This window comes from Rattus norvegicus, chromosome 14, assembly GCF_036323735.1.
Source record: "Rattus norvegicus strain BN/NHsdMcwi chromosome 14, GRCr8, whole genome shotgun sequence".
Lineage (NCBI taxonomy): Eukaryota > Metazoa > Chordata > Mammalia > Rodentia > Muridae > Rattus > Rattus norvegicus.
Genome location: NC_086032.1, coordinates 90,279,934 through 90,302,119, shown reverse-complemented (window position 1 = coordinate 90,302,119; position 22,186 = coordinate 90,279,934). Strand labels below are relative to the sequence as shown.

The window sequence follows — 22,186 nt, the reverse complement described above, 5'->3', positions numbered from 1 at the left end:
ATATTTTGTGACAGGTGAATTGTTCAGGCTCGTCTTGAATGAGTAATCCCCCTACCTCAGCCTCCAGAGTAGGTGGGATTGTGGGCGTGTACCACCGCACTGAGCATGCATGCCGTAATTTATAACTACATTAAATAGCAGAGGTTTTCTTTACTATGTCACTCTCTTTTATATTTTTATATGTTTCACAGATACATAAAGTCTGTGAAAGCAGCAATGTATGGGGCACTGAATGAGAGGAAAATATGCCTCTGTGCTGGATCCTAATGTGGATGTATAATCCAAGTCTAGGTTGTAGGATTTGAAGAGCAGCTGTGTGTATATCCCTGTGACACTCATCTTTGGAGTGTTGAGTGCAGAGGCACCAATACTGTAGCTCACATGCCCAGGCCAGGAGCATTGCTAAGGCTCTACTCTTTGGGGTTATGACTGATCCACATTCTAGGTCTGTGATAAGCATGATTTGTCTTGTATCTTCACAACTGAGAAGCCAGTTTGAGTTATAGGCCTAACAAAGTGTCAGTGTGTCTCTCTCTTCTGAGTGAGGCCCTGGGGCTGTTACAAAGTCTTTTCAGAGGCAGCTTTGGAAGGGCGCAAGAGCCCTGATGGGGTTCTGATATCTGCACTGTAGAGACTGGAAAAGTGTTTCAGAGCACAAAAACTTACAATGGCTGTTATTCTGTCCTGCCACAAAAAAGTCCCAGAAAGATGAGCCGGTGCCTCAGGTTGAGCAGCAGTACCTCTGACAAAATATTTGCTGAAAATCGAATGTCAGGTAGCCCAGTGATCTACTTGCCAGATGGGCTCATTTCACCTCATTTGTGTCTCTCTATGAATATTCCAAAGATTTTTTTTTATCTTGGTCTGATGTTAATTTGCTTCTGCACATTCGTTTTTCTCATTGCTGTGATAAAATATCCTAAGAGTCACCTTAAAGAAGAAAGAATTGCTTTGCTTCTTGGGTTGAGGAATGAAGTCTACCATGGCAGAGAAAGTGTAGAGTGGGCAACACTGTGGAGGTAAGAGGACAAGGTTCCTCACTCTCATCTTGGTGCAGCAGATTTATCTTGCCCATAATGGTTAACTTGATGGTTAGCCTGTCAACTTGACCCAAGCTAGCATCAACTGGGAACAGGGGGCTTCAGTTGAGGAATCGACTCCATCAGATTGGCCTATGGGCAAGCCTGAGAGGCATTTTTTTTTGATTGATGATTGATACTAAAGGGCTCAGCCTACTATGGGTGGTGCTATCCTTATGTTGTTGTCCCCAGTTACATAAGAAAGCAAACCAATAAAACCAAAGGGAGCAAGCCAGTAAGCAACATTCCTCCATGGCCTCTGTTTCAGTTCCTGCTTCCAAGTTCCTGCCTTAAGTTTCTGGTTTGACTTGCCTCATGACAGACTATAAAATATAAAATGAAATAACCCCATATTGCTTTTGGTCATGGTGGGTGTTTTTTGGTTTGGTTTTGTTTTATAATCACAGCAATAGAAAGGAAAATAAGATAAGGCCTACCTAGGGCCAGGCTATAATCCAAAAGCCACTTCCAGCAGTAGCCTGGTTCAGCCCATTGGGCTCTCCAATTGTATGTCACCTGGGGACCAAGTGTTAGAACACATGAGGCACATTTCAAATTCAAACCTTAACAGCGGACATGTGGTCTCTTAAAGTAATTAGACTATCATCTGTGCTCAATTGGAGCACTTCTTTTCTTCTCAAAACGCAAGTCATACCTTTAGTGTGTCCCAGTGACTGGTGGTTTTCCATTTGTTGCAGTGTAGGGGTCAATATTAAAATTAATTCCTTGTCCGCCAAGGCAACTTATCATTCCAGCAGAAAGGGAGCTACGTTTCCAGTTTCCTTCTGTGGGAAAGCGAAGTCCTAGCTTCCCTTGAAGGCATTTGCACATTTACTTGGAGTTCTGTGGTAAACACTCTACTTGTGTATTTTGGGGGCAGGTGAGATGCCAAACAGAACCTTCTAGAAGCACTCCAGAAAACTAGAAACACATGGAGGGTTCCTTGTTCCTTCCTTGTCCAGTTTTGTTTGCGAACAATTCATTGAAGGTTACCCAACCTGCACAGAAATGGGTCAGGGTTGAGGTAAATTACCCACAGCCAGACAATCCGAGTTCCAGATTACTTACTTACAGACTACAGATTACAGATTACTTACAGATACCTTACTCTTAGCTTTTATATGTTTTATTTATAAAACAGCAAGGTATGTGTACAATGACGCACGGATGTGTTATGGGGCTGCAACATCAAATGCAAATTAAATAAGATTATAAAAGTCCTTTGTAACTCGAATAGGCTCATACAGATGTATACAAACTAGCATGCACATGCTTCCCGAATCTATGAATAGAACTGTGCAGGGGAGACTGTGGGACACTTCTGCTGTTGTGTTCTCCTTAGTGAACCATAGTCAGGCCACACTAATCTGAAGATGTTATGGTTGACCCTTCCTGCCTAAGGACCCTCAGGGAGCATAGGGGTCCTTCATTTTCTACAGCAGAGATTCTGGAGGAGAGAACAAGTTTCCTATCTGTCTCTAGATAATGTCCCCTAGGTAACTAAAAGAATGTCATTGTCTCTCTCCACCGATCAGTTTCCCCACTGCTAACACGTGGGGTCTGGGCAGGATCGCCTCTATTTCTCAAACTCACGACCCTCTAGGGAGGCTCCCTATTCCCTCTGGGTCCCAACCACAGACCAGGGTGAGCAGCCACCAGCACGGGGAAGAGAGCCTGAGCTCAGGCCACACCGCACGTTGTCTTTCTGTTTACCCCAAATTCACAAAGACACACATTTACAACGTTCTGTGTTCTTTCTTTTCTTTTTTTCTCCATCAATGTGTACAAAGCCTCCCCTCCCCCAGGTGAACTGAGCAGTCTCTCAGGGGTGTTGTCTCCTTCAGTACTCAAGGGCTTCTTTCTCCTTCCTGTTGAATGGGTTGTAGGGCTTCACAGTTGTCACCATTTGGGACAACGGGCCCTGGTGACGGAAGCGGTCAACTCTCATTTCTTGTAGTAAGAGGCTAGGATCCGAATGGAAGAAGACGACAAAAAAAAAAAAAAGACATAATAGTTAACATGAAAACAAATACTTCACACTTATCCAACTAATGATGCACAGAAGTGGAAAGGATAGAGGAGCTCACGAGGGAAAGGTGGAGTGGAGACTAGCACAAGAAGAGGCTGGGAATGGCCACCCCGACTTTCCGTGCCAAGTGTTCTGTTTCTGAAAATGTATCCTAGGTTTATAGCAAATGCTTAGAGAAGAGGTGGACATAGAACAACCCAACGTCTGCTGCAGGAAGTTCCTGATGGAAGGGCCCAGGTGGTAGGTGTACCCCAGGAGGGAGAAAGGCATTTGCACGGAGTCTCCTTGAAGAGAGTAGCAAAGGAAGGTGTATGGAGAAGGCTTGGGAAGGCAGGAACCTGAGCTCAGGGGAGAGCCTGGTGGGAGGGAAGCACACACAGGCTGGTCAGACATCGAACTGAGGAACAGGGCCTGTGTCTGCCTTGGGCTCAAGCTGTCTGCTTGCTGAACCATGATCTCACTGTGTACCTTAGCTGGCTTGTTTGTAGCAATGAATCCACCCTACCAAAGTTTTCCTAAGACTTCATGGAAAGAAACCTGAAAGTATGAAGTGCTGTAATGGTGAGCTGCCCCTTAAATGACCACCCTAGAGCGAAGCTCTGCATTGTAGCAATCATCGTGACGAGGCCTGAGAACCCTCGGTATGTAGAGCTCCGCTGTTGAACGCACCATGAAGTTGGTCACACACACACACACACACTGCAATGCTTGTATGAAGCAATCTGAAGTAGCTTCATATTTGGGCTGCAATTAACATGATAATGTATGTATGTATGTATGTATGTATGTATGTATGTATGTATGTAATCTCTTTTAAAACTGTGTTGTAGAAGATGGCACAGCTTCTATGCAGGTAACATCATAGAGTAAAGACCACAAAGAGAACCCCCACTAATGGAAATAAGGTTTGCATACCCTTTCCTTCCTATCTACCGTATGTGTGGCCCATCTACTCCTTGTGCATTTCTTCTTTTTGTTTCCTTCCCATCTATTTTGCATTCTGTCCCCAAATGAATCCAAAGGCACTTGGAGTTCACTCCATCTGGCTTGAAATCCAGAATGGAGACTCCTTTTCATGGATCCTCCAAAGTTTAAGCAATTAAAAGGCTCAAGCCCGCCCCTAAGTCTTATCTTCTACAAAGACTTCTGGCAAACTCTTCTGTATGAAGAGATGTCAACGGTTCCCATGCCCTGTCCCTCCATTAATCCTCAATCTGGCAGGAAGAGCTCACTTTTACCAGTGCTATCAGATGGCATAAGGTTGGGGAACAGGCTAGGAGGAAGAAGAAGTAGGACACTCAGAGCAATTGCTTCTTTAAGAAGTTTAGAAGTCAAGAGACTAGCCAGTCAGCAGAGGAAAGCCAGATGCTAAGTAAGACATGAGCAGAAATGGAGAGGTTTCAAGTTGAGAGGGAAGGACAAGCCTTTCACAAGTGAGTGAACATCTTCCTGAGAGGAAGAGAAAGAATTCGCAATGGACTCATGGGGAGCAGGGTGAAGCAGCAGAGGAAAGGAGGGTGACCCAGGCCTCTTCACAGGTGCATGCTGAAAGGACTAGAAGATTATTTGTAGCCCCGAAAAGGCTTGGTTATAACCAGTGCAGAAACAGGCATAGGTGTCTAAAAAGAAAGGAACAGATTACAAAGGCTCAGAAATCATACAGTGGAGCAAAAATGCTCTCAGATAATGTGACACTCAGAAGAAAATACAATAGGAAACAGGTATTAGCCCACATAGACAGGACCAAGAAGAAAACAGCTCACTGAGTCTGCATGATATGCAGTAGTCAGACACATGGCCTTATGTTTTCACTAGGCATTTTCAGAAAAGCACTTACATAGTGCTACAAAAATGTCAGAAGCAGGGACTTCATGGAGGAGAGCTTTGATCACCCCTTCCCCCTTCTTTTTTACTCCAAGGGCTAGACTAAATGGAGATGGTCCTCCTTCCTGCGAGAGGCATCATCCTTATGTCAATACAGAGTAGTCTTAAATTTACTCTTCCTTTTTCTCTGGACTGTCCTTTCTTCAACACCTCGGCTGCTGAAAGTTTTAATGAGGGGCGACTGTATGCTGTAGGCTGGTCAGAGTGAAGCCATCACAAACCCTCTCTGAGCTGAAGGAAACACTCTGGTGGTTGTTATTTCTATTGTTCTTCACCCTCAGATTGAGAGCTTCAGAAAAGCCACCTTGGAAAATAGCATGTCCTTACTCTGGGTTAATAATTGACCCCCATGTATGTATTGGTAATGGGATGGGAATATTCCTAGGAAAGACTTGGATTTTTCTCTCTGATTGCAAAACAAAGGGATACCGTTTAGCTTAGAGTAGAGGTTTATCTGAAAGACAAAAGGAGCCTTTGCCCTCTCTTGGATTGTCTGCTTCTGCAGAGGTGCAGGATGTGTGGGAAGGTGTTACAGCAACAGGATGTCTGGGTAAAGCCTCACACAGTTGGGGTTTAAGGGGCATTGCGAACAAATTGGAGAGATGTGAGAAATGTCTGCATTTGCTCTAGTGGGGGGTCTTTGAGTTTGTAATGGAAGTCAGGAATCAGCCAACCGGAACTTTTAACCTTCACTCTTGTATCTTGATAGGTACAAGGATATATTGAATGTTGGCATGGTTTATGGTCTCTATATGCAACAAAATTGTAATTGTTTCAGTCTTGCTTTCCAAAATGGATCTGTGACCTGGGAAATGCACCTTGACATTGACCTTTGCATGATACCTTGCAAAAGCTGGGGCTACACGTCCACAATAAGACCAGGATGTAGCAAGCTGAAGCTTCTGCAGGATGAAGAAGCAACAAAAAGAGAAGGGAAATGAAGGATTGGGAAAAACACTCGTGACCTAAGTGTCTTACAAAGGGTTAATATCCAGGACGTACCAATAAACAAACAAGCAGACAAATGCAGCTCAACCACAAAACCCATCGGTGACTAAAGGACCTGCATTGATTTGCTTCAAAAGAGATGAACTGTGGGGTGGGAAAAAGTATGTGAAAATGCTCTAAATCACTAATGACCAGAGAATGCAAATATGAATCAATGAGATATTGTCTCATACTCACTAGGAGGACTCTTATCAAGGGAGAGAAGACAGGGAGCACTGGTGACACTGGGGAGGAGAGAGTCTTTCCCAGTGTTGGAGGGAGTGTAGATTGGTGCAGTCATGGAAAACAGCATGGGGGGCCCTGGGCATGTAAGAAATGGAGTTCTGGGATGATCCAGCAGTCCTTGTCAGGAGCATAGGCATCCAAGATATGAGAACTACTTCAAAGACACATCCCTATCACATGTTCACCACTCTCTTTAATAGCCGAGATATGGAATAATCCAGATGCCCTATTGATGGGTGAGTTAATGACATAACTATACAAATTAAAACCCTTCTGGAATATCCTCCAGTCTTAGAAAAGAGGTTGAATAAGATTAAAGGAGATACATTTGCCACGACGTGGGCAAACCTAAAGGGCATTCTGCTCAACGAATAATTTAGAAGTGGAATAAAAATATGACATGATCACATTTACCATACACACACACACACACACACACACACACACACACACACATATATATATATATATATATATATATATATATATATATATAGAGAGAGAGAGAGAGAGAGAGAGAGAAAGAGAGAGGTGGGGGGTTAGAAAGGATGAACGACTGGTAGGAGGAAATGAGAAATGCTGGCCAGAGGGCAAGCTATGGCAATAGTTTAGAATAAGCTTGGAGAACTAACATAACAGGAGGGCTAATGGGCGATGGCAGTGTACTGCGTTCAAAACTTTTGCTTCCCGAGTAGATTTTACCTATTCTTGCCATTGGGGGTTGGGAGCTGAGACGAAGATGAACACATTTATCTGCTGGACTACCTTACCACTTCCTTCTCTATTTAACCTTTAACACCACATTTCCTCATTTATGTATAGTAAATTTTATTTTTTAATTACACTTACAAATATTAGAAAAAATGGCTTAGAAGTGAATTAAATTGAATTCCAACTATTAGCCTGAAGGGTACTGGCTTCCCGTTGCAATATTTAGGACCAGATGGCTGGGTGTGCAATGCGGTTGTCAAACTAGAAATTTAGATGTGCTGAGAAAGCCCACTGCCAAATGATACCTTCCCTATTCTTTAACGTTGCACGTACAGAAGAGCTTTTGTGGTATGGATAGTGCACAGAAGACTTAGGGTGGCCCCAGCCACTTTCCTCCTAAGATTCTCTTCTACCCTGACTGTCAGATCTGAGACCCTTCCCTTCCAAGAGTCAATTTCCTTGAAGCAGTTCTACTGTTAGATCTTCTTAAGCTCCCCCATAAATCCCCACTGCTTGTATGTGCCTCGGTTCCCTCAGTGTGAACTGTGATTGGTAAGATTCCCTTCCTCGTTGGGTACCCAGACAGTAACGGCAACTGAGTGTGTAAGGTGACCATCCTGTAATGGTTCTGGGTGTCATCCATTGCTGCAGACTCATGTTCAGTTTCTTGCTCACTCCCTGTGAACAGGCTGTGCTCCTAGGAATTGCTGGGGGGCACAATCCTTATGTGACAATATGATCGGAGAACATGTGAATGGAATAAAAACGGATGAATAAATAACTCAGTGAGCAGCTAGGTGACCGTCCTCGTGGATGCTGTATTCATTGACAGCTGCGGTTTCCCAGAAAGTTCCAGTCTCCGGTAAGAAGAGCTCCACCTAACCGTCAAGTCCTAGCCTCAGTGCTCAGAAAGGCCTCCCTGGGCACAGACTGCAGACCTCAGACTTAAGTGTGGGGATAGGCGCATTCAGTGTCTGGCCCAAGTGGAGACTGGAATATTCCCCTACTGAGAAAACGCAATCTAGAGGAAAAGGTGGGCTTGTGGGGAGGTGTTGTGGATTGTCTGATGCTGCATGTGTTATGGTAATTTGGTCCCCCAAATTACACGAGAATCTGCACGTCTGCACGTAAGACACCGAGGGACCCTGCCCGGAGTTGGTTTTGATTGATAATAATAATAATAAAAAAAATGCAGGTGGCCAATGGCTGGGCAGGGAGACAGAGGCGGGACTTTAGGATTCCCAGGCAACGGGCTGAGGAGGGAGCAGGAAGTGGAAGAGCAGCCAAGCTGGGAGAGGAGTAGAAGCCACGTCTGAGGTGTGCCAGACAGAGAACGTAGTTGTTATGTAGGTGCTGGGAAACTCAGCCCGCGAGGGCTGCAGGTCTGGGTCCAGGGCGGCCAAGACGAAATATAGGTATTAGTAAGTAATAACTCAGGAATATCGGACGGGAGTGTGGTATGAACATGGAGGTTTGGAAGTGGTCCAGCCTTTGAGCTTTTTAAGGCATATTAAAATATACGTGCGCGCGCGCGTGTATGTGTGTGTGTGTGTGTGTGTGTGTGTGTGTGTGTGTGTGTGTGTGGTCTTTCATTTGAGAACCCAGAACATTGGGATAGGTAAGCGAGTAGAATACCGGCCGCCACTGCCAGGATGGGTTGAGTAGAGTTATTTGGGTCAAGCAACAGGGAGGAAGGCCCACCATAGCCTGCCTTAGACTCAGGTAACACCCACATTTTCAGAACTGTGTAGTCCTTTCAGTTCAAAACCAAGACGTCTACCAAGGGCTTACAAGTCTTAGGTATGACGAGAAAAGTGGATTGCCTCCCACTACTGATTGCCAATAAAGCATTCTTCCATTCTCTCCATCCACTGCCTTCTGTTTCAATGTGCAAAGATGGGCATTAAAATTCTTGGGAATTTCAACAGACTTTTAATTTATTTTTAATAAAAAGACATTTACAAGAAAGGACTACACGGCTCCTGTTAGGTAGCATGCAGTGTTGATAATAGCTGTTAATGATGTATGTACACAACTGGGGGGGGGTGGCTCTCAGGGGTGAATGGCTTCTCACGAAGAACCTAAAGGGACTGCCGTTAGCATTGTCAATGGGACCATTAACCTGCAATTTTTCCCCCCTCAAGGCAGTTCTGAGTCAAGTTTCCCTCAGCAGAAAAATGAACTGCTTTCTTTTTTGAACTTGTCTCTCCATTTTTCTTAGCCACTGCAAATTTACACTTAGTATTTAATTGTTCTTTAATGGAATAGCCATAATTATCATTTCTCTTTCTAATGTATGTGAGCAGACTGAGTAATAGGATTCCTACTTACCGGTTCATCTCCGAGTCTGATAATGGCATTGTTGGTGGAATATTAGAATTGGTTGGGTGGGTGGCTGTGAAATGAACCTTGCCAGTGTATCCTGGGATATTCGCAGAACTGAAGTCAACAGGGAGAAGAAGGGCAAGAGGAGATTAAAATAATGACTCGTGGAATGAATAGTCATAGTGACTAGACACACATATAAAAAATAGGAAGACACAGTCAAATTGTTTTTCCCTTACAAGGTCCAGGGCTTGGGTATACAACCAGGAAAGGAGTCATCAGCATGGGCTAGCTGACCTCTAGACAACATCTCAGCTCTGGTGCCAAAATACTTATTTCAAGTGTGTTTTAACTCTCATTTTAAATATGTATGTCCATGACTTACAGGTGAACTAAGTTGCTTATGGAAGGAAGAAAGATTTGTAAACAGCAGATCTATGCCACACATAACTTTGTATCAATAAAAACATGCTTGTGTTTACACTCATGGTGTCTTTGGTCAAATGTATTTCTTGCCACCGTAATCCTTCATATCCTAGATTTCAGATGCTTTTCTGGAACTTCTGCATTGGCAATACATGTAAATCCGTGCAATAACACCGCACTGACTTGTTTATTTTAAACTACCCACTGGTCTGTTTCCTCTTCTCTTTCCCTGCCATGGATAGAGTAAGAAAGCATAAGAACACAGGAAAAGGTTCTGTAGCGTGTACAGAGGAGACCTCTGTAGCAAGGGCAGTCAACTGAGAACTTAACTCATTCAGGGAAACATGAAGACTCATTAATATGCTTGCCTTAACATTGAAAATGGTTTACCCCGATGGCTTCCTAGGAAGGAGCAGGTGAAGTCCAGAGCCCCACGTGAGGCTCAATCCTGGGGGCTGTTTATAACATGGCTGTCTTAACTACTGGGAGCCCGAGAAAAGAAGATTTAATTGTACACCCAAAAAGCTGGTGCACAATGCAGGTGTCTAAGCCCAGAGCTGACACCCATCAACCCCTCAGCCTCAGCCTGCTGCTGTCTCACTGCAGACAAAGTACAGCCACCATTGCAAACACACCCTGAGTTGCAACTTTCAACTCTTGCTTTGTGCTTCCCTTCCCTGGTGTCCTTTACGAGAGCATGATATTGTAAGCTTATTCCTTATTTAAAATTTACCCCAAGACTAAATAATACAAGGCAGAAGCAACAGCCCAATGTCTACCTAAGAAGAACTCTTCTGTGGATGTCTTGGCTATGTCCTTTCCTTATAGCCAATGCACCCGACAACATTTTCTCTGGGGATGATTTAGCCACAGAGACATTTTGCAAAGTGGAGCTTAAGAAAGGTTGTCGCTCCTCGTTACGGACCGCATCTTTTTTTTTTTTTTTTTTTTTTTTTTTTTCGGAGCTGGGGACCGAACCCAGGACCTTGCACTTGCTAGGCAAACGCTCTACCACTGAGCCAAATTCCCAACCCCACAGACTGCATCTTAAATGCCATCCAATGGTTTTTCTTGTATTGACAGACTGATTTTTATCTCAGAGTACCACTGGAGAGTGGTAGAAACTTTTGGGATATAGGGCCCACAGAGGCCGAGTTAGGTTACAGGTGGGGTGCTCTTAGGAGGCTGCTGGAGCTGGATCTCTCTCTCTCTCTCTCTCTCTCTCTCTCTCTCTCTCTCTCTCTCTCTCTCTGCGTCCTGGTTATGATTTGAACAGACTTCTCCAGGATTTGCTACTTCCAAGTGTTATACTGTGCGGTGGCGGATCCAAAGGGACATGGCTGAGGGCTTTAGATGGAAGCCTCTAGTACTATGAACTATATAGGTGTGTGTGTGTGTGTGTGTGTGTTTGAACATATATATGTGAGTGTATATACACACACATATATGTATATATATTCTCTTTAGTTGTCTTATCTCAGGCATTTTTTCTTATTGACAGAAGTCAGACTAACACATTCTTTAAAATGTCAGATGACAGGAAAACAAAAGGGATGCTAGCGAGGAATGTAAGTGCATGCTCTGGTGTCAGGGTGAAGACAGAGGTCAAGCGGTACCTGTCGTCGGCCCTGGGATCTGGCGTCTCGTTAGGCTCTCCTGGCACATTGTTGCCTCAGCCATGACATCAGGCAGTGATATAACCCAAAGGTCTTGCGAAGTGACTATAGCTCTCCCTGTCATTTCTTGAGGTTTTCCTAGGTTCACTCTGTGTTAGTATCAGAATGTTATGGGAAAGTTAGGTGGCGAGCAGGAAGTTGTTCTAACAAAGCTCACAGCTGTCTTGAGCGTGCCATTTTACGGCTCTTGATGAGGGCCTCCTGGCTTAAAGCCTCCACATTTAAAAGCAAAGGAAAATCACACCGAGAGTTGCAGGTTTAGAACAAATGGTAGGAACTGACATGTTTTCCGAGGCTAAGAAATGAACAGCAAAAACCGAGAGAGGATTGAGAGGCTGGCTTCTGCGAGCCTGTCTACCCCCTCATGGCCTGTGAGACGCCATCGACCTTCAGGAAAGCTCTCTGGGTCCCAGTCCAGCCAACTGCAGTTGAAAAGATAGAGACGGGACAATCTAAAGAAAATAAAATTTTTACAAACTGGAAGCCTCATAGTTGGAGAAGACAAAGTTTGTACAGTACACGCAGCTGTAAAGACCTGCAGATCTCTCCACTGGAGTCCTCGGCTGTTTAAAAGATGGTGATTTATGTATCAGCTTCCCCTACTCTGACTAAATCAGGAATGACGGGGCCTGGGAGTCTGGGCTTGCTAGCTATCATTTCTCAAAGGTTCTAGAATGGGATGAGGATGAGGAACCTCATCGTGAAGTCCGTTGGAAGGGCCTGTATGACTGAACGGGAGCTGCCAAGTTCTGGCCAGTGTCCCTAGGGATTTCTCAGGAGTTTCTTAAAGTGTAGCTGTAAGGTGGAGAGGTACCAAAAATGAGGCCAAACTAGTGGTGTGTGTGTGTGTGTGTGTGTGTGTGTGTGCGCGCGCGCGCACGCCTCTTCCCCCAAGCATTCTTTGAAGCTTCCATGCATGTTACCAAGGAAATCCCCTCGTGCCGTGTGATAGGTTTTTTCCGCTGCCTCTGAAACACCTGCACAAGTAAAATGCTTCTGAAGTCCTAGTCCTCAGCTGGGCAGCTAGGACGGCAGAGAGACGGACACAAGCAAGGTGTCCATCATGAGAGGGGCTTCGTTTAAAACCCCACCCGCCTTGTGACTCTGTGGCCTGTAGACTGTTTACTGACCCTGACTGACATCTATGTGACATTACATAAAGGTCGTTCTCGGATTCATCTTCTCTAAAAATGATGACAGACCGTACAACTAGTAGACCAACCAGCTGCTTAGGCCGCGGATGAATTCGGCTGCATAGTAAAGTGCTAAAATATTTGAAAATGAAAGTCCTCACCCACGCTCATGCTAAATATATTTCCCTTAACCCTGGCCTGCAGGGACATCACAAGAGAGAGCATTTTTGCCCTCTTGTGATATAAGCATATATATGCACTTGCCATATGGATGTAACTTTATATGCATTTATAGATGCATCTATAGATATATAGATGTATAGATTTAAAGAGGACTCTCGGGGGGTGCACTCAGGCTGCTTCTGGGAGGGGATGTTTTTCAGATGAAGGGAAGGAAGCATTTCCTCGCTCTTTGCTGCATGTTTAGAGATCTCCACCTGCCCATGTGGAAACAGACCCGAATCAGCGTACACCCATCTGCACAGATTCTGCATTTGTTTTTATCTTTGTGTGTAGCTTTCTGGACTTGCTCCCATCTCTGGAGACCCCATTCCTTCAGGAGTCTCGGTTTGGTTTCGTTTGAATATTTTGTTAGCTAAGACGACAACTGACTGTTTCATCTCGATAAACCATAATAAAGCAAAAAATTTTTTTGAATGATTTCAGAGAATAAATCAGCAATATTAGCAATCTTCCTGCAGAAGTCTCCTGAGTGTTGAGCTTCTAGGTGCGAGACCCAAAGCCCAGTTCACCCTAATTCTATATACACATGGTACTACTTATAGGCTAACAAAAAATAAGGGAAATATAATTTAAAGTCTAATTACGTCACTTAAAATAGAAAACGAGGAAAATATATTCTATACATAGTACGGGAAAAGCCTGGTGGTGTGTAGAATATATGGTTAAAGACTTAGTCACATATACAGATGTCGCAGTATACTACAGACTGAATAATCACTGTGTACAACAAATACTCTTTAAAATGTCTCATATCACTGAGGCAATTTTCTATATAAACCTATACCTTATATCGTATCATATGCACATATTTCAGGAGAGAACAAAGGCAAAGTCTAAGTAATATGCTTGGAGCCTAGCAAACTTCAAGCAGCAGGACCAGTTCTCAGAGCTCACGCAGTGGACTGCATATGAGAGGTCAGGGGCGGTTCTCAGCTGAGCCAGGAGGATGACATAAACACACATATGCTATTCTCCGGTGGCCCTGGGGATCAAACCTAGGATGCCATGCACACTAAACGAGTTGTCTGGTGCTGAACTCCACACTCAGCCAGCCCATCTGAAGACACAAACGCTTAGGTCAGTGGGCAAAGAGAGAAGGTAGCCAATGAAACGTTTAACTCTAATTTTTTTTTCTATTTTCCGGAGCTGGGGACCGAACCCAGGGCCTCGCGATTGCTAGGCAAGCGCTCTAACACTGAGCTAAATCCCCAACCCCCGTTTAACTCTCATTTAACTCCAGGACCTCTCTGAGCAGTGGGGTGACCTTAGACAAAATAAAAATTCTTTTTTCTGACTGAAACTTATTATGTAGCCCAGGCTGCTAGCAATCTTTCAACACGAGCCTGTTGAGCGCTGGGCTTCCAAATGTGGGACATTAGGACAGTTGTGAGCTGCCTAATCTAGGTGCTGGGAAATGAGCTCAGGTCCTTTGGAAGAGCAACACACGTTTTAGCCACGGAGCCATCTTTCCGGTTCCACACATCCAGTTCAAATGGAAACTTTCTGAGCCTTCCTCATCTCTCTACTGCACCCTATCCAGGGTCACTGCACCTTCACTGAAAGGGCCCTGGAGTCATGTGGTACAGCTGAGGAACAATCGTGGATCATGGTGTAGTCGTCTGCTTATGCAGAGTCAACAAGAGGAACTCCGATGTGGAAGGGGGAGGGGAGGCCACTCAGCGAAAGTGGATGAGAGACAGAAGAATGGGCGCAGAGGATGAAAGGGAGGAAAAGCTCAACACGTAGACAGGGAAACAGGAACAGAGAGAGGGTGTTTAGAATTGCGGTGGATCTGATATTTCCATTCGCTACTTTGTGATGAGTTCTGGTCACTGAACTGTTTTCCTGAAAGCCTGAGGATATGTGTTCCAACCATTTCCTGGAGTTTGTAACTTTGTTGCTATTACCACCATCCCATTGACGTGGGTTTTTTTTTTCTGTGTTTTCTTCATTTTTCCCACTGTCCACTTACAAGGAGACAAAGGGATAACGTGGCTCAAGGCTTCTCTTTTAGGCAAGGATGAATCTCAAGAGCCGAGCACCAGGCAGGACGCACACAGCACCGTAGTCCATGTGTTAAGGGCAAGCATTTGCCACAGGGTCAGGACGTCCATTATCTTGATGCAACCTCAGGGCTCCTGAAATGAGCCATCTGGGCTCCTCATGTCCTGTTCTCTGACCTCACCCTCCTTGTCTGCAGAAAGGGAACAGAACTGGTTTGGGCACCTCTGGCTTGCTCATGCTACTTTTGAAAAATAAAGGAGAGAGTAGTTGTGTAAGAGCTCTGGGAAGACTGTCTGGCCACAAGGAGCAGCAACAGGCTGACACCAGGGACAGCTAGTCACAGCCAACTTAGCCCGGGCTGTGAGGTGATTTCTGTAAGGCTGAGAGCATTCCACTGGGCTGCAGGAGATCACTCTTTGTCACTCCAGACCTTCTCAGGTGCCAGCTGGGGATCTATGTTGAACAATTTGCCTTTATTGGCTGATGTGTCCTCGCAGACATCCCCACACTGAGAAAGCAGAGGTCGTTGTGAGACTGTGACCTTCTGTAAAGGATGATGTTCTTAGTTGTGACGGGATAGTGGTCTATGACCTGGACCTGCACTCCCCTCACAGGCCATCCTTGCTCCTCTCTGGGAAAATTAGAACCACGTGTTTCTAGGGCAGGTGCCATGGGCTCTCTCCTCTGTTTCCCCTCCATCAGGAAAGAAAAGACACTTTGGGTAGCTCCCTCCTTCTCTTAAGACAGAGATAGGACAGCTTGCTCCTGGGCCCTGAGTATACTTTTCATTCAAGTCTGACTCTCTGTCCTGACCAGTCCTGGCTGTGGCTGTGGTGGAGATGTGAGGTCATGGAGCGATCACTAAAGGGACTTGCTTTAGTGGCCTTGGGTTCAGCCACATCAAATGTCTAGGCCATCTCTTGGGTCAAGAGGCAAAGTCACACTGAAAGCAAAAGTGATCCTTACTTTAATTTCCTATATGATTCAGATTAGAAATGGGGATTAATTATATAATTTAAATAAGTTCCCGACTCTGAAATGTCAATCTAGCTTTTCTGGATTTCTGTTCTACTTTATGGATAGTTTGGATTCTCTTGGTCCTGGACCTACTCTCAAATTATAAGTTCCTTAGCATTGAATGTCATTTGATATGTGAGCATGAGTGCCAAATTAGTAAACTGTTATTTATAATGGGAAAACATGTCCTGATTCTGTTTGTATGGATGTTATACATGTATGTAGGCATAATTGTGCAAAAATGTATGCAGAAGTTATTTTTCTTTTTTGTGAGAGGTTGGCTTATATAAACTTGGTATAGTCTTATAGAGGAATATTATGCAGCCATTAAATGAATTGTGGAGAAAATGATTGGTGTTTACTTAAATCTTACATTCATGCAAGCTCTGTGTGTGAATATAGGTATACTGTGTACATATGTACCGACTTCTTAGACACATAGATGAAGGATCATCAAATCTCCAACATTGGTATTAAAAACCAAAGAGATAGTTTATTTTCTATACTTCAAAAATACTTGGATTATTGTTATATTAGCATATATAGACGTTAAAAGGCAATGAACTATGCTGAGTGAACATCAACACGGGATAGTTATACCAGCTCCGGAAAATGACTAAAGACGAGGCTTGAGAATGCTTGGAAAGTTCCACCTTGTAATCTATTCCAAGGAATCTCCACTAGGTAAATAACTTTAAATCATGAAAGACATTTCAAAATATTTGGGAGAATGAATAGTGGCAAAAAGAGAAAGGAAATAATTTATATATGAATTTAAATCAGTCAAATGCAGTACATCTGAAAGAAAAGAAATGGTGTTTAGGAAAAGTGTATTTCACAATCCTGCTATAATACAGAGGTGGTGGGTGTGCCCTGTGTCATATCACAGTGGTGGGGGCTCCCTATGGCATATCACAGCAAGAGTGAGAGGGGCATTTGACAAGCAGGAACGGTCAGAGTCTAATAGCAATTATGTTCTCATAGGAGAGTTTGGGTTTGTGTTTACTACTGTTTTCTGCCCTCAATTCTTGTAATGATCAGATTCAATTCTACAACAGAAATAATAAATACTTTAAACTCTTGAAATGTTCTTTACCAGTGTAGACCAGATGATCTGATAACTAGGAAAAGAAGAGGAGGAGGAGGAGATTGAGGGAGGGAGGAAGGGAGGAAGGAAGGAAGAAAGAAAGAAAGAAATTACCTGAAGGAAGTTTGAAAGATAATGTCTCCCCAGGGGTGGGGATGGGGGTGGGTGTGGGGTCGTGGCATGGGGTGTGGCTCAAGACTCTGTAAGTCTACTGAGTAATGTTTTGTGTGGTTGAAGGATGGCATCCTGATAAACGTAAGGGCATGGTTAAACATCAATCTTCTGGACTCTAAAGATAATGTCACAGGGTGCTTTTCAGTAAGAAGTTCTTTTAAAACTATGAAATTTTAATGAGAGTCATGCTTGCATTTGAATAGGACATCGGCTTGTTGGCTGTTTGTTCTCCCCTTCTTTGTACAAAATAAAAATGTGAATTTCTGGACTTGAGACTTTATGGAGATGAAGACATATTTTATAAACTCTTTAACTTTGTAAGCCCAGTGTGATATCGTGCAAAATACGTAACATTAAATTCGAGACCTATTTGTAGGTAGTAAAACTACCAAGTGGACGAGCAGGAGATCAGCACAAAGCCAGACGCAGAGCCTCTTGGTTGGAGCTCGGAGGGAGATGGCAAGGTTCCTGGAGCACAGGGCGAGGAGTTTGGAAGAGTTCACTAGAAATCTATTTCTCGGGGTCAGTGTGGACAAACACACAGGCATTTACTACGCAGTTGAATATATTAATAACAACACTGAGTGCCACGGCATCTATAAACACTTCATGATAAAAATGGAAAACATTCGTTGTGTTAAAAGGTTAGGAGTCTGTTAAAAACCAGGAAATCAATCACGAGCAGAAACTTTGCAACCTGGGACGCCCTCTAGCGCCCTTAGTGGAGAAACACAGCTAAATGTTAGTTGTCTCTCAAAACACAAGCTTTAGCAAAAACACTCAAAACACTCAAAACACTCGCCCAACTCCCTCCCCCCCACAAAAGTCCTGTTTTTACATTTAAAAAATTAAATAACTCCTATTTTCGTTTCAGTGTCTTTTAAAAATCACCCCAAGGAAAGCTTGACTTTTTTTTTTAAAGCAAGATCGTTTCACAAAACATTTCATACTTGAATATAAAGTATATACTTGAATAAAAAGAAACATCAAAATCTTATGCTTGGTGAACACTTTAAGATTGGCTTACTCCTTTCAAGTTATTCCTTTCAATTTTTTTTAAAGAATTGTTGTTTGAGTAGTAATGACTCCCTTGCAGAATTTATGGGAATTTTACATTGGTTCCTTCAGACTCGACAAATGGCGGCAGGCTTCAGCCGTCTTTGAAGAGCCACATGTAAAAATGATTTCTCAGCAGTCATGGGTCAAAGAGCAAAGTCAGTTTTCTTGTGTGAAATGGTCTGTCCACCAAGATTTTTAGCTTGTTGGAGACACATTTTTTCTATTTTCTATTTGCATTAGGCCAGCTCTTAGCATAGCTTTCAGCCCTAGACAAACATGCTTACATTCTTGATTTTAAAAAAAAGTGTATAAATGGACTAAAGCTAAAGGTAATTTTGAAAGATATTTTATAGCCTGACAGAGAGGAGAAAGAATTAGGTTGAATTTATAATGGGAATAAGTAAGCAAATAACAGGAAATAAAATAAAACCCAAACATTTAACAAACAATAGCACATTGAAGGAGGTGATTCAATCAGAAATCGGTTTGTGAGCATAACATGTTTTAAAAGATAAAACCAATCAGCATTCAGCTAGTTGTGACAGTTTATGCCATGACTATAACTATATGAAGTCCTTGGTAAGAGCTGTCAATCATGGAAAAAACCAATGTGAGAATTTCTTTATATTTTACAACTCTGTGGCATGGAGGAATGACAACAGAACCTCTGTTTCAGTTAACTGAATAAACAACATGGTCTTTAAAATGTGTGCCTCAAAATGACCTTTTCCTGTCATGGTGTCTAAACAATGCAGTAGGACAGCTACTTAGATGCACGCACAGTACTAGGTATTACAAGAAATCTAGGGAGGATGCACATTAAGTATTACCAAATATTAAAGCATTTTATATATTGATTTGAGCATCCTTAAGTTTCAATATCCGCAGGTATTTGGAACCAAATCCTCTGCCCCTAGACCAAAGCTCTGAGCCTGTATGTATGTGCTATATACTTTAGAACAGACACTATTGTAGCGAAGGGTTTGTGCAAAGAGGGCCCATCTGAGTATATACATTCTATAGCCCAGTTTCTTAGGCTGTGCTTCACGAGCCATGTGTCATATAACTGAATGTGAGCATCATAAAAGTTTGGTAATAATAGAATGTTTCAGAATGCGCCATCACCCAAACAGACACTACAGACAATAGCAGCTGTGGAGGCTGAACAAGATGCCCCTCCCTCATAGTGGAGGGCATTTTACTTGATCCCCAGGCTGTGGCACTCTTTGGACAGTTTATGGGGGTATGACTTTCTGAAGGGAGTACATCATGGAAGCCAGGTTCTGAGGCTTTAAAGCCTTCCACCAGCTCCAGTGCTCTCTCTGTTTCCTTTTCGTTCATCTGGTGAGCGCTTCCTCCCAGACTCAAGGCCAAATAAACCCTTCCTACTGCAAGTTGCCTTGGTCATGGTGTTTCTATTGTAGTGATAGGAAAGTAACTAAGGTAACAATAGGAAAGTAACCAGGGTAACAATAGGAAAGTAACCAGGGTAACAATAGGAAAATAACTGAGGTTACAATAGGAAAGTAACCAGGGTAACAATAGGAAAGTAACCAGGGTAACAATAGGAAAGTAACTAAGGTAACAATAGGAAAGTAACCAGGGTAACAATAGGAAAGGAACTAAGGTTACAATAGGAAAGTAACCAGGGTAACAATAGGAAAGTAACCAGGGTAACAATAGGAAAGTAACCAGGGTAACAATAGGAAAGTAACCAGGGTAACAATAGGAAAGGAACTAAGGTAACAATAGGAAAGTAACCAGGGTAACAATAGGAAAGTAACCAGGGTAACAATAGGAAAGTAACCAGGGTAACAATAGAAAGTAACTAAGGTAACAATAGGAAAGTAACTGAGGTAACAATAGGAAAGTAACTGAGGTAACAATAGAAAGTAACTAAGGTAACAATAGGAAAGCAACTGAGGTTACACTAGGAAGAAACTAAGGTAACACTGAAAACATTTTACAGCAGGATATATAGAGGGATGAGCGGTAGTTTATCTTGTTTTCTGACTTCACCAGAATGGTGCACAAGTGGTATGTATTCAACAGAAAGTGTGCCCTGAGTTTGAATGTGAATCGTTTCCCTGGCTAACTCTATGTGATCCAGTTCTCTGTTAGGTTGCTAGGGTGCAACAGGGAACCATGAGTCAGGCCCAGGATCCCAGATAGGAACAGTTCCAATGCCATATGTTGCCAAGTGAGAATAACTTAGGATGGGTTTGTGCAAAGAGGGTCCATCTGAGTATAAACATTCTATGGCCCAGTTTCTTAGGCTGTGCTTCACGAGCCATATGTCATATAACAATGTGAGCATCATAAAATTTGGTAATAAGAGAATGTTTTATAATAGAATGTTTAATAATAGAACACGCCATCACCCAAAACTGATTCACCATCAACTTGTAATAAATCTGAGCTGGTTCAGGCAGTGTGACCCATGTGTCATCGTTTGGTTTGACCACTGCCTTGGTTCTAAGCGCACATCACGAGCCCTTTGCACTGCTCATACCATCCTGCCATGCAACACCAACACCGAAGCACGCAGGCTCTGATTGCAGACTGTGTCTGTCATGAACTGCACAGTGGCTTACCGTATAGATAGAAATATTACGATTTGGCTATGAGAGTCAGACTTCAAATAGTTTCATAGCATCATTCTTAGCACGGAAAATGAAACCTAGTATAACTTCAGGATGTACTGCCGGGTGGTTTGAGTTTTTAGAAGAGATTTATTTTTATTTACACACGGGTCTGGGTCTGTGCACCACATGCATGTGGGTGCTGGAGTCCAGAAGAGGAACCCCAGTCTGCTGGAGCTGGAGTAGCAAGTGGTTGTGAGGGCCTGACCTAAAACCGGGAACTAAACCTGCGTCCTCTAAGAGAATAGAAAGCTCCCTTAAGCACGGAGCCATCTCTTCAGCTGCAGGATGTTTGATTTTGAAAATGACCGAGTTATCTTGAATTTTATTTAAAAAGTCGTTCTAAAAAATTTCGTTTTGTGTACCTGTCGTTTCTGCCATTTTATGCCCATTTAACCTATGCAGAACTTATGTCAACATATGAGGACATCATATAAAGTGGTGTCCTCAGTATTTATAAAGTCCAAGGACTGATGACCTGCTGGTCAGCCAAGGTCCTTAACAAATGCTCTTGGTCCCTGGTGGCACTTTGTGACACGAGTTTCAGATGGAGACACTGAAGTCACAGGGATAAAGTGACTTGCCCAAGGAACCTCAGGAGAGTCCCCAAACTGTCATCTCGTATAGGTGATTATTACTTTCAGGAAACTCATACCTTTCTTGGTAAGTTGTGGCTAATAACAAGCCAGGCCATTTCTTTCCCTTTCATTTGTAACTCCATCTGCAACTTTCATCCTTAGTGACAGGGCTACAGGTGAGAACGGCACTTACCGGCTTGTGTCCGTATAGAGCAGTTTAGAGTGCCGAGGACTGGCCACAGACTTGATATCTCCGTAGGGGTTGTCCACATCGTCAGCGTTTGTGCTTTGCACATGACCACTGTTGCAGGGAAAAGCAGAGGTGCAGGAAACTTAGATCAGTTGGGCAAAGCAAATAAAGGATGTTTTGTTTGTCAGAAAGATCAAAAGCACACAAAGGAAAATATGTCAGATGACAACTGGAGGGAGAAACAAGAAAGGTAGGGTTCTTTGTCCTCTACGCTGGGATCAGAGAGTTGAGTAGAAGGGACAGGGGAAGCTGATCAGGGTCTTGGAGTTCAGAAGTTGGGCTTCTGCTGCTCAAGACACAAGGTGGAAGCCAGGACATTGGGGGTGGGTGGGTTGGTGTTATCTGCTGGAGGCAGTAAGGCTCCTATGGGGACCGAAGGCTGGGCAGGTAGCAGGACCCTGGGCCACAGTGATGAGCTCCGAGAAGGTCAGAAGACTGACCATATCAGCAAGTCAAGTAGCAGGGGCTTCTGGGGTTACGGTTAAAACACCCATCAGCTCCATTGGAGAGCAGTAAGGACAAGGAAGCCCTGATCAAAGCCTGGGCCTCTCCTCCATGTTCTCTCATCTCCTTCATTTCAAGGCGACCCTTCAAACTAAGAATGAAACAGGGGAGGGGATGGCTAAAGATTAACAA

General features: G+C 43.5%; 1 protein-coding gene across 7 annotated transcripts in view; it reads right to left on the bottom strand.

Annotated features, from left to right (window-relative positions):
* Positions 1-2,825: 2,825 nt before the first annotated feature.
* Spmip7 (sperm microtubule inner protein 7) overlaps positions 2,826-22,186 on the bottom strand; it is a 55,208-nt gene continuing 35,847 nt past the window's right edge. For 6 of the 7 annotated variants that reach the window (NM_001401550.1, NM_001401548.1, NM_001401549.1 and 3 more), the window contains 3 exons: positions 21,494-21,601; positions 9,268-9,375; positions 2,827-3,043 (listed from right to left, as the gene is read on the bottom strand). In NM_001401550.1, coding sequence (NP_001388479.1) covers positions 2,920-3,043; positions 9,268-9,375; positions 21,494-21,601 — 340 coding nt within the window. In that variant the 3' untranslated portion in view covers positions 2,827-2,919. Of the gene's footprint in view, positions 3,044-9,267; positions 9,376-21,493; positions 21,602-22,186 lie in introns of all 7 variants that reach the window. The other variant, NM_001106018.1, reaches the window with a different exon arrangement.